This window comes from Jaculus jaculus, chromosome 15, assembly GCF_020740685.1.
Source record: "Jaculus jaculus isolate mJacJac1 chromosome 15, mJacJac1.mat.Y.cur, whole genome shotgun sequence".
NCBI lineage: Eukaryota > Metazoa > Chordata > Mammalia > Rodentia > Dipodidae > Jaculus > Jaculus jaculus.
The window spans coordinates 23,539,935-23,556,119 of record NC_059116.1 but is presented as its reverse complement, the minus strand read 5'-3'; the positions used below and the strand labels follow the sequence as shown (position 1 = coordinate 23,556,119).

At 40.9% G+C, this 16,185-nt stretch overlaps 1 protein-coding gene across 2 annotated transcripts in view; it reads right to left on the bottom strand.

Annotated features, from left to right (window-relative positions):
• The window catches only part of Rbbp8 (RB binding protein 8, endonuclease), a 99,867-nt gene that overhangs the window by 30,606 nt on the left and 53,076 nt on the right, over positions 1-16,185 (bottom strand). For both annotated transcript variants that reach the window (XM_045135148.1, XM_004654828.2), the window contains exons 6-8: positions 11,124-11,190; positions 4,958-5,133; positions 1,821-1,925 (exon numbers count right to left, since the gene is read on the bottom strand). In XM_045135148.1, the coding sequence (XP_044991083.1) occupies positions 1,821-1,925; positions 4,958-5,133; positions 11,124-11,190 (348 nt within the window). The remainder of the gene's footprint in view (positions 1-1,820; positions 1,926-4,957; positions 5,134-11,123; positions 11,191-16,185) is intronic.

Genomic DNA, 16,185 nt, shown 5'->3' with positions numbered 1-16,185 from the left:
AGCTTCCATTTTGGACATGTTCAAGATGAAGAATATTCTGCTAGAAACACTCAATAGGCAGGCAGATACACTGGCTTGGAATCCAGGAGAGAAGTCTTGAACACAGATTGAGATTCAGAACTAATTAACATATGGGTGACAGCAGAAAACAGATTGTAGATGAGATCCTTTCAGAAAGAGGTAAAAAGTAGCATTATTAACAGGCTAAAGACCGCATATATTGGGTAACAGCAGCTTGGACATTTTTTGCCAGAAGCAGTTATAGTGCAATGAGGGTGTGTGTGTGTAAATGCGCTCTCTTTCCCTCTGCCTTTCTGGTCCTTCTCCCTCTCTGTCCTCTCTTACCTTGTACTTCTTCCTCTTTCTATTATGAGGGCCAGGATAAGGGGACAGACCCAGTATCAGAGTGGACTGAAATAGATGAGTGATAAGAAAGCCAAAATATGGAGAAACTGTAGGTCAGAGTGGAGACAACTAGGAGGAAGTTGTTTTTTTTTTTTTTTTTAAGCAAGCTCACCTGACTGGCATTTGTTTTATCCAAAACAGAAGGGGGGGGGGGAGAAAGATAGACAGACAGAGAGAGAGAAAGAAAGAGTATTGGCGTGCCGGGGCTTCACCCACTGTAACTGAACTCCAGCATGTGCACCACCTTGTGCAGAGGTGTGAACTCATGTGCTTGTGTCACCCTGTGCATCTGGACGATGTGGAATCTGAAGAGTTGAACATGAGTCCTTAGGCTTTGCAGGCAAGCGCCTTAACTGTTAAACCATCTCTCCAGCCCAGGAGCTCCTTTCTTTTTTTTCAAACCCTTGTGTCGAGGGCTGACTTTCAATAGATCACAGCGAGGGAGCAGCTCTGCTATGTACGAAACCCTGATGGGAGTTACTTTTATAAATGGGGAATTATAACAGTGTATGTTGGGGAAAGAAAAGGAACCAGCAGAGAAGCTGGAGAGAGAAGAAAACAGGTCGGGCTGGGAATGTGACACAGGGTTTAGAGCCACCTGAACAGCATATGAAAGCCCTGGCACTACTAAAAGCAAAAGAAGGGACTGGAGAGATGGCTTGGTGGTTAAGGTGCTTGCCTTCAAGGCCCAAGGACCCAGGTTCAATTTCCAGTATGCACGGAAGCCGGAAGCACAAGGTGGCGCATGAGTGTGGAGTCTGTTTGCAGTGGCCAGAGGCCCTAGTGCGCCCATTATCTCTCTATCTGCCTCTTTCTCTCTCTCAAATCAAAAAACAAAAACAAGGAAATAATAAGAGTAACAACAACAAAAACGAACTGACAGAGTAAAGGCAGCATTAGAAGAAAAGGTGTTAGAGCACTGTGGAGCAAGGATCTGCCTTATTCAAATGTTCTACTTCTGGTGCCCTGTGCTGGGCTCAGAGTTCACCTATCCACACACACACATACTCACACACACACGATTTACAGATGCATGCAATTACTAATATAAGATGACCTGTGGCTTCCAGAATATCAGTCTTGCACTAACAAAATATGAAGTGGAAGTGACTTTGTTGTCCCTGTTAGTGAGGCTCAGACCTCACCGCCTCTTCCACCTTTTTATGAATTTAGCAGCAGCCACGTCCTCCTCCTGAACGACTAACCCCTTACTGGACACCCCATCAGTCTAAGGATACACTAAATACAGTTATTATATATCACACTGAAGCCTTCCTTATATAAATCATTAGCAATTTACAGTATGAACATTAACATCAATTATTAAGATAGCATTACTTTCCTCACTGAAAAATACTGTAAAAATATTGTCGAATTCTGGCCACTGGTCACGCTAACCATAATATCTTACTTACTGGCTGGTGGCGACTGACTTTGTTCACAAGTGTCAGCTACAAGAATTTCATTTTCTTTAGAGTTATGCTGCGGAGGAGATAAAGGCTTGGAAGTTTTTCTTAATTCTAAGGGGGGGGAAAACAGGCAAGATTACATAATAAAGAATGATTAAAGAAACTGTCAAAATACTCTGATAAGTCAATATAAACGTGTCTTTAAATGCATTACAAACAGCTGTATTGATATAATTCTTAGACTTTATGATACAAAGCTACAGGCTAGGACAGAGGGGTCAGAGGGGGAGAGAGCACTAGAATGAACATTTCTCCTGACCTAAATTGCCTATGTGGTATTATTTTGGGGGCTGGGGGAGTTCATTTCCTTGTCTATTACAAAGCAGCAGGTTTATTAAAAACGTAGCCTAGGAGAGATGGCTTAGTGGTTAAGCGCTTGCCTGTGAAGCCTAAGGACCCCGGTTCAAGGCTCGATTCCCCAGGACCTACGTTAGCCAGATGCACAAGGGGCGCACACATCTGGATTTTGTTTGCAGTGGCTGGAAGCCCTGGTGGCGCCCATTCTCTCTCTCACTTTCTGCCTCTCTCTCTCTCTCTCTCTCTGTCACTCTCAAATAAATAAAAGCAAACAAACAAAAAAATTGTTTTTAAAAAACACATATCCTAGGGATAGAGGGATGACTTAGCAGTTAAGGCATTTGCCTCCAAAGCCAAAGGATCCAGGTTCAACTTCCCAGGACCCATGTAAGCCAGATGCACAAGGTGGCTCATGTGTCTGGAGTTCGTTTGCAGTGGCTTAAGGCCCTGATGTGCCCGTTCTCTCTTTCTGCCTCTTTCTCAAATTAAAAAAAAAAAAAAAATTATTTAAAAGGTAGCCGGGAGTGGTGGCATACACCTTTAATCCCAGCATTCAGAGGTAGGAGGGTCACTGTGAGTTTGAGGCCACCCCGAGAGACTACATAGTGAATTCCAGGTTACCCTGGACTAGAGTAAAACCCTACCTTGAAAAATAAACAAAACAAAAAAAAGTATCCTATATCATGTATTTCCATAATCTTTCATAATTTCTATTTTCTAGAAGAAACATGTTTTATCTTAAGCATATTGCTACTGTTTAAAGATTTAACTTGAAGAAAAACAAAGGTACAGAGTAAAGGAAAATAGAACCTTACTTTAATTGTACCTTGAAAATAATATTAAAAATCACTAGTAGGGCTCAAAAAAAGCACTAGAAGCATCTAAGATAAATAATCAATATGGCTGGAAGGAGAACAGGGCTAATCTAGTCATTAAATAATTTAAAATTTGTTTGAAAATAATTTGCATGGCTGAAAATTACTTTATATCTCAAAATCAAAATTCTACATTCCAAGTTAAAATATCATCAGAGCAAGACCAAACCAAGTTGCTTTAAAGTATTTATAAGGCTAGGCATAGTGGTGCATGCCTTTTATTCCAGCACTTGGGAAGCAGAGGTAGAAGGATCACCATGAATTCAAGGCCACCCTGAGATTACATAGTGAATTCCAGGTCAGCCTGGGCTAGAGTGAAACCCTACCTTAAACAATAAATAAATAAAGTATTCATAAGCTAATCTCTACAATGAAGAAATAATCCAGATGCATCTACACTGGATATATTAGACTTTACCAATAACGAAAATTGGTGCGGTTAGTTTTCTGGATTTTTATATACATAAACATAAATATGATCAGACTCATATCTGTAAGGATTCATATCCTGTCTGATAACAAACTTAAATGCCAATAAATGGTCACTGAAGATCTAGAATTTTAATTTAGCTCCTAATTAGATGTAGGATTCTAAAGCATTTCTCATGTTTTCCACTAGATGGTGATAAAAACTCACAAAATACAGAGAAACAACCAATGTCCCAATGCTGCATGCCTTTATGCCTAACATTCAGGAGGCAAAGTGGGACTACAGAGTGAGCTCCTGTTCATTCTGGACTAGAGTGAGACCCTACCTTAATGCCTCACCCTCGCAGAAAAAAAGCTTAGCTACTGTTAGCCAGGCGTGGTGGTATATGCCTTTAATCCCAGCACTCAGAGATAGGAGGATCGGCATGAGGCTGCATGGTGAATTCCAGGTCAGTCTGAGCTAGAGTGAGACCCTATCTTTCAAAAACAAAACAAAACAAAACAAAACAAACAAACAACAACAACAAAAAGCATAGCTATTGTCTACACTATTTTCACATTATACAGATAACTCCAGAATTTAGTGTACCTCCTTCCTAAATGTTTTACTTTTTTCAAATGTTGAGGTCAAAAGTTACAGTCTTTACCATTTAACATTTAAAAGAATGAATTACTATATAATATCACATGATAAGTCAGGGTTGGAGGGGAAAAGGTAATGGGAGGTGATTATGATCAAAATATATTATGTACATGTATAAAAGTGTCAATAAGCATTTTTTAAAAAAACTCAAGAGCTGGTTGAAAAGGAATGTATAAGCATTTAGCAGAAACAAACTGGGCTAGAATTACAAGTATATTCCCTGGTAAACCAAAGTATTCATATAAAAATTCTATAAATTATAAAATCCTTTCTTGATCACTACCAAGTGCAACAAATCACAAAACAAAAGCAGTCAGCTAGCAACGGCTCCAGTAGAAGGAGTGCCTGTGGACAAGCCCTGGAAAGCACAGAAGTTCAGAGCCAGGAAGGCATAAATTTGAATGCTGACTCATCTACCTACTTGACAGTGGACTTTGAGTGCATTTTAAACCTCTCTCAAAATACCTCACCTATAAAACAAATAAGCTATCAGTTAACCTAACAAACCTGCTATGAGGATTAAAATAATGTATGCAAACCACTCAGCACATTAATGCTTACAAAATATCACCCCACTCACAGATATACATATAAGAAAATCTTTAAATGGAAAAAGGAAATGAAAGTATACTTATAAGATGCCAAGTACATATGCAGATGAACAACACACACCTGTATGTAACGCAGGCAGAAACGCTTTCTGTCACTTTCCTACTGCAAGTTAAACTCCAGTGGTACCACTGGTTACCACTTAATGCCCAGCTTCTTTCCGCCACGTAGTGCAGGGCATGAACAGCTTTTTACACAACCAAGTGACAAGAGCACAGCTCTCCTCTTACCAGCAGTGCACGCGGAGAGCTCCGCTTTATTATGTGTTTGCTCCCTGTATCGGACGTGGAGATTCTCCTTTCTTCGTAGCCGGTTAATGCCAGAAAATGAAAAGGCTGTTATTGGTGAATCTGGAATAACATTTTCCTCAGATTCAAGCTCAGCTGCTTCATGCTGTTGATCATTCCTAAAGAGAAAAAGGAAAAAAAAAAATGAAAGAAAGTAACTTCAGCAAATAGTACAATACCTACTAAATAACGTGGTACTATAACAGAGCACGGGAGGACAGAAAATGTCCCTTGCATCTAACATTCCAAGTCTAGGATGAGAAGATCGTACATGAGCACAGGACCAAGTAGAGAATATGACTGCAGAAATTAACTAGAAAGTCCAGTCTGTGGCACCTGGGGTAAAATTGAAAGCAAATGGCAAAGAATCCACAGTTTGAATGAAGGCACGCAGAACTATGCACTTGTTCTGGAGAAAGGTAAGCTAGAATCACAACAGGAAGCCTTAAGTAAATATGTCCATAAAGTGAAGAAGCAAGAGAAAAGGAACGAAGGTTTCAGAACGGAGAAGCCATGTAACAGTTTAACAGCAGATTACAAGGCTAATAACTAGGCCAGGAAGAAATGAGGCAAGTCAAAATTGGAAGGTGGCTATAAAGAGCAGTCAAGAGCTTCTGGGCTTTAAAGTTCAATACTCAGTGATGTACAAAGTGAAACTGTGGTGGTGGAATCAACATGACCAAGCAAATGCCAAACAGGGTAATACTGACAGTGCGAGCCGTGAGGAACTGCTGCATGTGTCACTTTAGTGGTCACAACTGTGTCAAATACTACTTTTACTTTCATTTTTCAATAAGGAAATGAAGAAACAGAAGTGAAGTTACTTATTACGATAGTAAGGAGCAGTTGGCATGGTGATGCATGCCTTTAATCCCAGCACTCAGGAGGCAGAGGTAGGAGGATCGCCATGAGTTTGAGGCCACCCTGAGACTACAGAGTGAATTCCAGGTCAGCCTGGGCCAGAGTGAGAACCTACCACAAAAAACAAACAAACAAACAAACAAAATAAATAAGTAAGATAGGAAGAGGGCTGGAGACATAGCTCAGTGGTTAAGGTGCTTGCCTGCAAAGCCTAAGGACCTGATTTCAGTTGCCCAGTACCCACGTAAAGCCAAATGCACAAAGTGGCACATACATGTGGAGTTCATTTGCAGTGGCTAGAGGCCCTGGTGTGTCCATTCTCTCTATCTGCCTCTTTCTCTTTCTCTCTCAAATAAAAATCAATCAGTACATAAATAAAATAATTAAAAATATATTAAGAGAGGACTGAAGAGATGGCTCAGTGGTTAAAGACACCTGCTTGCAAAGCCTGAGGGCCTGGATTCGATTCCTCAGTACCCATGTAAAACCAGATGCACAAAGTGGTGTACATGTTTGGAGTTTTGTTTGCAGTGGTAGGTGGTATTGGCACACCCATTCTCTCTCACTCTCTTTCTCAAATAAATACTTAAAACAAAAAACAACAGTAAGAGAACCAGGACTTAATCCTGGCACAGCCTCTAGGAGGGTCTTTGTCCACCATGCAGTGTGCTCTTCTTAGTGTAGATCATGAGTCTATGACCACAGAAGGCTTCAAGATTGAGTTTCTTTTTCTTTTGGGGGGTGGGGATTTTGAGATAGGGTTTCACTCTATCCAGGCTGACCTGGAACTCAGTATGGGAATCTCAGGCTGGCTTCAAACTCACAGCGATCCTCCTACCTCTGCCTCCCAAGTGCTGAGATTGAAGACGTGCGCCACCACACCCAGCTTCAAGATGTGAGCGTCTATCACTGCTTCTATTCTGCCCTGCCCACCATTTACTCCTCACATAGCAGTCACAACAGAACAATTACAATTGAAGCGACACCAATTAAGTCAGATTAAAATCTTGCCTCTGCTGGCGTGGTGGCGCATGGGGAGGCAGAGGTAGGAGGATTACAGTGAGTTTGAGGCCACCCTGAGACTACATAGTGAATTCCAGGTCAGCCTGGGCTAGAGCGCGACCCTACCTCGAAAGAAAAACAAAACAAAACAAAACCTGCCACATCTTATTTCACTTGCTTAGGCAGAGTGCTTTAAATCAGCCATAGCACTGACATCATGTCTCTGCACTTTAACCCCATGCTCTCTCCTGTAAGGTTCCGTAAACCTGCCGAGCACACTGCTGCGTTTTCTGCTCTATGTGCTCCATCTTGTTGGAATGTTCTTCTGCACATGGCTAGACTAGCTATCTTATCTCCTTTGTGTCTTTGCTGGACTTTTTTTTTTTTTTTTTTTTTTTTTTTTGGTTTTTTGAGGTGGGGTCTCACTCTAGCCCAGGCTGACCTGGAATTCACTATGGAGCCTCAGGGTGGCCTCCAACTCATGGCGATCCTCCTACCTCTGCCTCCTGGGTGCTGGGATTAAAGGCATGTGCCACCACGCCTGGCTTTTTATTGCAATTTTTAAACATATATATAATGTGTTTTGATTATAAGCCCTTCTTATTACTTTCTTTTGTCCCCTCCCCCATCTCAAGTTCGTAAGGATTTTATTTTTTATTAATTTTTCTTCTTTGTGTGAGGTAGCAGAATCTCTCTGTGTAGCTTGGGTTAAACTAAAACTTTGTTTTCTACTGTCAGCGTCCTGTGTGCCAGGATTACAAGTATGTTCCACCATGTTCAGCCTTTCCTGGAAATGTAATGTTTAGAATTGCAAGCCCCTTTCCTAATCCTCATTTTTGTTCCTTGTCACTCAGTTCTATTCACTTTATTCACAGTAAATATTCTTTGTGAGGAAGCACATAACTTTTGTTTCCTGCTCATCTGATATAATACAAGATGGCTCACAGCGCCCACAATAGCAGACACACAGTAGGTACCTCATACAGATCTGCTGAATGAATGAATGTGACATTCCCAGGTTCCACTAAGGAAATAAATTGTGCTGATCTGTGCAAATGTTCTCACCCAACTCAATTCACGACTAATGATACCTAGATACACTATGCATTATTTAATTCCCCATATCCAAGTTGATTATACTGGCTAATAAGTTCTTACTATTGTCAGGCATTTAATTTCTCACAATGCCAAATTAATATATATGCATACTAATTTGTCATACTATTTCAAAGAACTATATAATATGAATTTTGTACACTAAGACCAGCATAGATTTTTTAAAAATCAATAAAAGGTAAAGGTTAATGTTTCCAAACAATTATAATTTCCTGGATAAAATCAGTATTATCTGTGATCTATAATTCTATATCCTATGCTAAGGAATAATCTTCAGAGCTAATTTATAGTTTTTAAATCTTATTCTGACATATAACACTTAATACATTTTGTAGGTTATGTTTATACTGTAGACTGACCAAATCAACCCAGCTAACAAATCTATCATTTTACAAAGCTTACATGATTAAAAGTCAAAATCTACTTTTCTACCAAATTAACATACACAATGCACTATCTAGTCATCACTCTGTATAATAGAATACCTAATTTATAATGTTTTCCTGCAATTCTACTCTTATTCTATAAAGACTAAACTCAAGTCATATGAGAAAGTCTTGCAAATTAATGGAGTATGAAATCTATGTGACTTAACTTTTAACTAATCACGTCACAGCCTGAGTTCTTATTAGTCATAAAAATTTACCTTGAAACATAAATGAGTCACAAGAAGAAAATGATGTCCTGGCAGAGTATATACATAAGGAACTGGGATCACACACACAAAAAATCTCTTAACCCAAACTCAAAATTAGCTCTATCTAGAAGTGCCCCAAGTGCTGGTTTGGTCCTCTTTGGTCACAGAGGTGGTAAGCTAGAAGGAAAACACACACTTTTTATGTCTTACCTATTAGTTAGTCTTTAAAACAAGGTTTCAGCTGATTTTTGAAGAAAAGCTGAGTTTCTGTGACCTTTTGTTTAGATGAATTATGCTTAGTTGTTACTTTCTGTTTACTTTTCCCTCAGATAAGCTGAGAGTACAATTTTTGGGGGGGTGGGGGGCAGGGGTTGTTCTGTTTGTGGTAACACTGCCTCAGTTTTTCTTTTCCTCACAGACCTGTAAGGACCTAGGGCTATTCAAGGAGAGCAACCAAGTGTTTTTTTTTTGTTGTTGTTGTTGCTGCTGTTGTTTTTGTTTTTAACATTCAGTTTTTCTCTTTTATTTTGAAGAATTTATTCTGGCAGTTGAAATGAACTTTGGTTGTGAATAAAATTTTGAAAGAACAAACTTTTGGATTTGGAGCCATACACAAATTATAGGTCAGTGTTACAGTCTCTTTTTGTCATAGAATATGTGTAAAATTGAAAATGTTAACACTTTTACACACATTTTTCCCATGTGACAATCAATCCTCTACCAATATTGGGTGGAATGAACACATAATAAGAGGAATATCTAAATTCTACAGAATACCAATTACTAAAAGCATAGTGTTAAGAACATTAATTCTGGCCTGAGAGATGGGGAGGTGCTTGCTTGCAAAGCCCGACAGGCTGGTTCAATTCCCCAGTATCCACAAAAAGCATTTAGAGTTAATTTGCAGTGGCAAGAGGTCCTGGTGTGCCTATACTCACTCTCTGCCTTTCTGTCTCTGAAATAAATAAATGAATTTTTTTTTTTTACAAAAGAATATTAATCCTGACTGTGAGGCATGTATATATACAAATAACTGTTGTAAAACAATGTTACCTTTGCATAGCCTATCAATGTTTTTGTAGATGTCTACTCAAATGTAATAGGATTTTAAGAACTCTGTACCACTACCAGGACTACCTTAGACCCTAAGTTTAAACATACTAAAAGGGGCAGTTACCATGTCATACCTGAAATCTTAGGTACTTGCAAGGCAGAAGAATACCAAATTTTAAGGCTCCCTGGATAACAAATACAGTGATATTTCATGTAAAAAAAAAAAGTTGAAACACCAACAAAAATATAAATTAAAAACAGCATAATCTTGATGTAAGTGGAAACTAAGAGCTAAGCCTTAACTCTACCTGAATTAGGCCACATCAGGAAAGAAACCCATTTGGACAGCTGCATAACAAAGAAGAGAGGTGTTTAGGTCAAGGGCTGAGTGATGGTCAGATTCATTAGCAGGCAAGTTAGACGGCTCTGTGAGTTTTGGTCTCCCTGTTGTAAAATGGGGATAATAAATCTACTTTGCTCCTAGAAGCAATAGGTTATTACCAGGATTGGGGGGGATACCTCCTAGTGAATTGTTAGCAGGCTCCTGAAGCCCCCAAACCCCATGAACAACATTGCCAACACTCTCGGTTGCCCAGCAAAACTAGAAAATAAGGTCCTATGGCTAAGATACCACATTCTTCGGCTGCAGTATACTGAGAAATCGTGCTACAACTGGGTGGGACGCCTCCCTACTGATCCACTGTATGTTACTAGAAAGTCTTAAATGGCACTGGACTCCAAGAGTTATAGAACAGGAAAAAAACCAAAAACAAAACCAGACCAATGCAGGCAATATGTGCCCTCTGGTTCAACAGTAACACGACTGTCATGGAGATAACCAACTGCTCTCCAGCGGAATTTAGGCCTGCTCCACAGGAGGAAATTTATGCCTGTTAATGAAAACCCAGTCAAATCTATGGCTGGGAAGGTCACAGGCTCCAGGAGGGAAGCTACTACAGTTGTCGGGCTAAATGGGTATGTTGTATTCATCAAAATGACTCTCCATATTTATGTTTATGTCCATAGACTAGTGCTACTCTGGCCGTTGGACCTTGAAGCTTCCTTTTGCAGTTGGCAGTGACTATTGGGAAGACTCAAAACTCATCAAAGTGCTGAGAATAAGAGACTGTGGGTGCTCGGTGCTAAATAAGGCATGTCTATGTGCAAGGCTTACGGAGCCCTGCAGAGGAGTGGAAGAAGAGTCGTGGGTGGGGAGGGGTGCTACACTTTGCTGTCCTGTGGGCATCGAACAGCTGCTGAGTTCGTGACCTCACAGCAGCCATTGCTAACTGCGAAAGATTTACCATCAGCATTCTGTAATAGATGACGGAGGACAGAAAAAGGGGAAAAAAAGACACTATTTACATAATACAGATAAATAAAATAACAGAAAGAAAAGTTGCAGGAAAAGAATCTGCTACCATTGAGAAAAATACTTACTCGAGTTTCTGCTGCAGTTGTTCAGAAAGCTTTTTATTTTCTTCCTGCAGAGTGTTCTTTTCATTCACTTAAAAGTGTGAAAGAGAAGATATACCATATTAATATTCAAAATGTCAACACATATGAAGAAATCATGATGTTTCTCTTTTTCTCCCTTTGGTTTTCTGAGACAGAATCTCACTCTGTGACCTAGGCTGACCTGTACAAACTATTTAGCCCAAATTAACCTTGAACTTACGGCAATCTCCTTGCCCTAGCCTCCCAAGTGCTGGGATTACAGGCACGACCATTATATCCAGCTAAAAGCTATGATTTCTAACCCTAGATCATGATGTTATTCAGCGCTGGTGTTACTGTCCAACACAGATTTGCCATTAGGTGGTGATCACCATGCTTCACATTGTGCTAGCTCTATGCCATGACTTAAGTGCTAATTTTATATAATATTCGTGTGCACAAGATACTGCCTTGTGTATTAAAGACATAGTTTAATTATCTACACTGAGGACAAGAAAGAATTTCATCTGTATTACTCAATCCTACTAATTTCAAAGGCCATTTTTGTGATAGCCACTTGTCTGGAAACAAAAATAACAAACTGCCTATGTCTCTGAGGCACTAGGTTTGATCACTAGCCCTGCAAATAACCATTTTCATATTATAAGCACGTTTATAAAACCAAACTTTCTTCCTTATACAATTCCATGATAATTGTGCTATCAGTCATTTAAATATCTCACTGAAGTAGGATATGCTTAAATTTACTTCCACTAAATCTTCATATTCTTATTTAATTCACAAAGCAGAAACCCAATTTCAGGATATAATTTCCACTGGGATCAGTTCAAAACTCTTATCAGTGTTTAGTATGTTACCACTGTTGGTAAGCATGTATTTCACTAAGAGGACTAGAACCAAGAAATTAAGTTATAGCAAAAGCAACCTCCACTGATAAAGATTAATCATTTCCTAGAAAAAATATTTTCTTACATTGAGTAAACTATTTTCCTAGGAGGAACAAAAAAATAACCTAAAAGCCCAGGACTTGGGAGGTAGGAGGATCACAATGAGTTTGAAGTCAGCCTGGGTTAAAGTGAGACCCTGTCTTGAAAAACAAAACAAACAAAAAGAGAGCTTAAAGGAAAAGTACAGTCTAACAAAGAAGCAAGTCTTGCTTTAACACATTTGGTATAATCAAAAGGAGCAAGGGCATGAATGAAGGAATTTCCAAGGAAAAAAGAGGCTACTTGGGCCTTGAGATCAGAAATGGATTCATAAAAGAAGAGACAAATGAGCTGGACCAAAGTTTATTCCATGTAGAGAATTAGTGGAGAAAAAGAAAGATTGGGTATAATTGACAACATAAGTCTTTTAATACCAGGCTAAGAAGACAACTGTATCAATGATTCCCAAGTAGTGAGGCATGGTGGTTCATGCCCATAATCCTAGCACTTGGGCAGATGAAACAAGAAAACTGCTGTGACTTTGAAGACATTCTGAGCTAGAGTGAGTGTGGTGGTTTGAGTCAGGTGTCCGCCATAGACTTAGCTGTTCCGAATGCTAGATTCCCAGCTGATGGATATTTAGGAATTAATGCCTCCTGGAGGGAGTGTATTGTTGGGGGCGGGCTTATGGGCTTTATAGCCAGGTTCCCCATGCCAGTGTTTGGCACACCCTCCTGTTGCTGTGGTCCACCTTATGTTGACCAGGGGGGTGATGTCCACCCTCTGCTCATGCCATCATTTTCCCCTGCCATCGTGGAGCTTCCCCTCAAGCCTGTAAGCCAAAATAAATCTCTATCTCCCAGAAGCTGCTCTTGGTTGGGTGATTTCTACCAGCAATGAGACCCGGACTGCAACAGTAAAGTGGTACCGAGGAGTGGGATTGCTGCTAGACACCTGACTGTGTGGCTTTGGCCTTTTGGAGCTGATTTTCAAGAGGAATGTGGGAGGATTTGAAACCTTGGCCTAAGGGACTCCTTGCTGTGCTGTAAGTACAGCTGGATGGACTATTCTGGTCTGAGCTGCAAGACCTGAATGCATTAAGAACTATGGACTGTGACATTTGGCTTATGAGGGTGAAAAAGAGCTTTACTTGGACTGGGCTAGCAGTTTGTGTGAGAAGTTTACTCTTATGCCCATGTCCTGAGAAGTTGTGCAGGGTTGCTTTGTGTAGAAATGAACTGGTGTGAGCAGAGGGCTATGGCACAGAAAGAAAAATCTTTGGGTGAACTGTTGCCCGTTCTGCTGCAACTGAGAGATTACAACTTTTGAGACTGGGCTAGCTGACCTGCGCTGGGGCAACAAGAAGAATGTAGACTCTTTAGAAGGGGCCTGAGTGCTCAAGGAGTGTCCTGTTCTTCAAAGTCTGCTTTATTCCCCCCTGGATTAACAAATTGGCACCCTACTTGGTATCATGGAGTATAAGAAATGCTGGAAAGAGGGTCATTGAGTTTGCAACACGGTCTTGTGTTTTGGAAATGGCCATGGGCAGTGGAAGCGGGTTTGCTGGTTGCCTGCACAGAGAACCCATGGGGCCATGAGGATGAACCGTGGCTTGCAGTGGAGACCCACTGGAGATGCCGGGACCATGAGATGGCTGCCAAGGAGCTGCCGGCCCCAATGAAGTTTCCCAGGACTGTGAGTAGCCTAGCTGGAGGGGCGGAATTGGAATGCCAGAGACTTGTTTTTGGTTAGAATTATCAGACTTGAAGATTTGTCACTGGCTAGAGTTGCTGGACTTGAAGCTACAGAGTTTGATGTTTGCCCTGGTTGTTTTAAATCTTGTATTGGTTGAATGTTTCTTTGCTATGCCCAATGCCATCTATTGCAGTGTGAATATTTATTCTGTGCCATTATGGGTTTTTTGAGGTTATTTGTTGGTATTATGGCTCAGTTAAAAGATCTTGGACTATGGGGATGTATGAACATCATTGGGATTGATAAAAACTATGGGGACTTTTAAAGTCAGACTGAATGCATTGTATTTTACATCATGTATGAATATCAGTTTATGGGGGTCAGGGGCGGAATGTGGTGGTTTAATTCAGGTGTCCCCCATAAACTTAGGTGTTCTGAATGCTAGATTCCCAGCTGATGGATATTTAGGAATTAATGCCTCCTGGAGGGAGTGTATTGCTGGGGGCGGGCTTATGGGCTTTATAGCCAGGTTCCCCATGCCAGTGTTTGGCACACCCTCCTGTTGCTGTGGTCCACCTTATGTTGACTAGGGGGGTGATGTCCACCCTCTGCTCATGCCATCATTTTCCCCTGCCATCGTGGAGCTTCCTCTCAAGCCTGTAAGCCAAAATAAATCTCTATTTCCCAGAAGCTGCTCTTGGTTGGGTGATTTCTACCAGCAATGAGACCCGGACTGCAACAGTGAGACACAAAAAATACAGGCCAAACCAATTCCCACAGATGATTAATGGACAGACTTGCTTGTTAGCATTAGTACAACATATACCAAAGGGAAGATGTGTGGGTAAGATGACAAGTCAAGTGATCATTTAATAAAAAAGGGTACCTGAGCCAGACATGGTAGTACATGACTGTAATCTCTGTACTCAAGAATTTAAGGCAGGAAGATCACAAGTACAAGGACAAGCAAGGAGGCCAACCTGGGCCAGACTTTAAGCTGCCAAGACTTTATGTCAAAGAAAGTATGTATGTGAGCTGATATAGGAAGTGCAGAAACAGGAAATAAGAACAAGTCGACTTCTAGGGAGTTATTGGCCAGGGAAGCCCCTTATGCCCCTCAAACATACCGGCCATTGTTAAGGTTGTTGGTTGCCCACCATAACTACTAGATGATATGGTTGGGTTGCTGAAGACTTCATATGCTTGGGCTGCAGGTGACTGAGAAACTGAGCTAAACCTGAGCTGGAACCCTCCTCCTTGCCGACTCGCTATCAGAATGCTGCAAAGAGTTATGCAGCATATAGCCTTTTTGGAGAAAGAAGTCACCAACGGTGTTAACCAGCAGTGGACCCTGCAAGTTTTATGGCTGGCTAGACAGGCAAAATGTACCAGATGGAGCAATGGTGGCGTGTCTGTTATGGGGAAAACCAACTGCTCCCTGATTGGATTTGAGGCCTGCTCCCCAGGAGGGAATTCATGCCTCAGACTAAAAACCTAGTTAAAAGCCTATGGTAGAGGCTGGGTGTGGTGGCACATGCCTTTAATCCTAGCACTTGGGAGACAGGTAGGAGGCTCACTGTGAGTTTAAGACCACCCCGAGACAACATAGTGAATGCCAGGTTAGCCTGGACTAGAGTTAACTCCTACCTCAAAAAATAAAAGCCGATGGTTAGGGAGGTCAGAAGCCCTAGGAGGGAAATTACCACTCTTGTCTGGCCAACTACATATATTATGCCCACCAAAGTGCTCTGTAAACACCTTTGTTTATAAACAAAATTAATGCTACTCTCACTTTTAGTTAGAGGAGCTTTACTTTTTGAATGCTGGTGAACATTGAGGAGACTCAAAACATACTAAAGTGCTGAGAAGGAGTGACAGTGGGGTGTTCAACACTAAGTGAGACATCTCTATCATACCCTCAATGCTCAGGGACCACTGTAGGAGAGATGGTTGGAAAGAATGTACGAGCCAAAGGAAAAGGAATCCTTACAATACTCTCTTCCAGACGCAAAGAAGCCTTGATATTCATGTCCTCACTGTGCCTGGCACTACCTACACAAGACCTGTATAATAGGAAGAAAAAAAAAGATACATGAAAATAGACGAGACTAGAGCTGGAAAGAAGGGCTTCTGTGGAGGTGGGTATGGAAGGGGGAAAAGGAGATAGTGACAGGTGATTATGATCATGGTATATTGTCTATGTTTCTGGAGGTTGCTAATAAAAAGTTCAAAAACTACATAACACTTCTTTGCTAATAATACATGTTATAAAACAAAGTTAAGAAAAAACCAGTAAGGGGCTGGAGAGATGGCTTAAAGGTTAAGGCATTTGCCTGCAAAGCCGAAGGACCTTGGTTCAATTTCCCAGGACCCACGCAAGCCAGATGCACAGGTGGCGCATGCATCTGGAGTTCATAGGACAG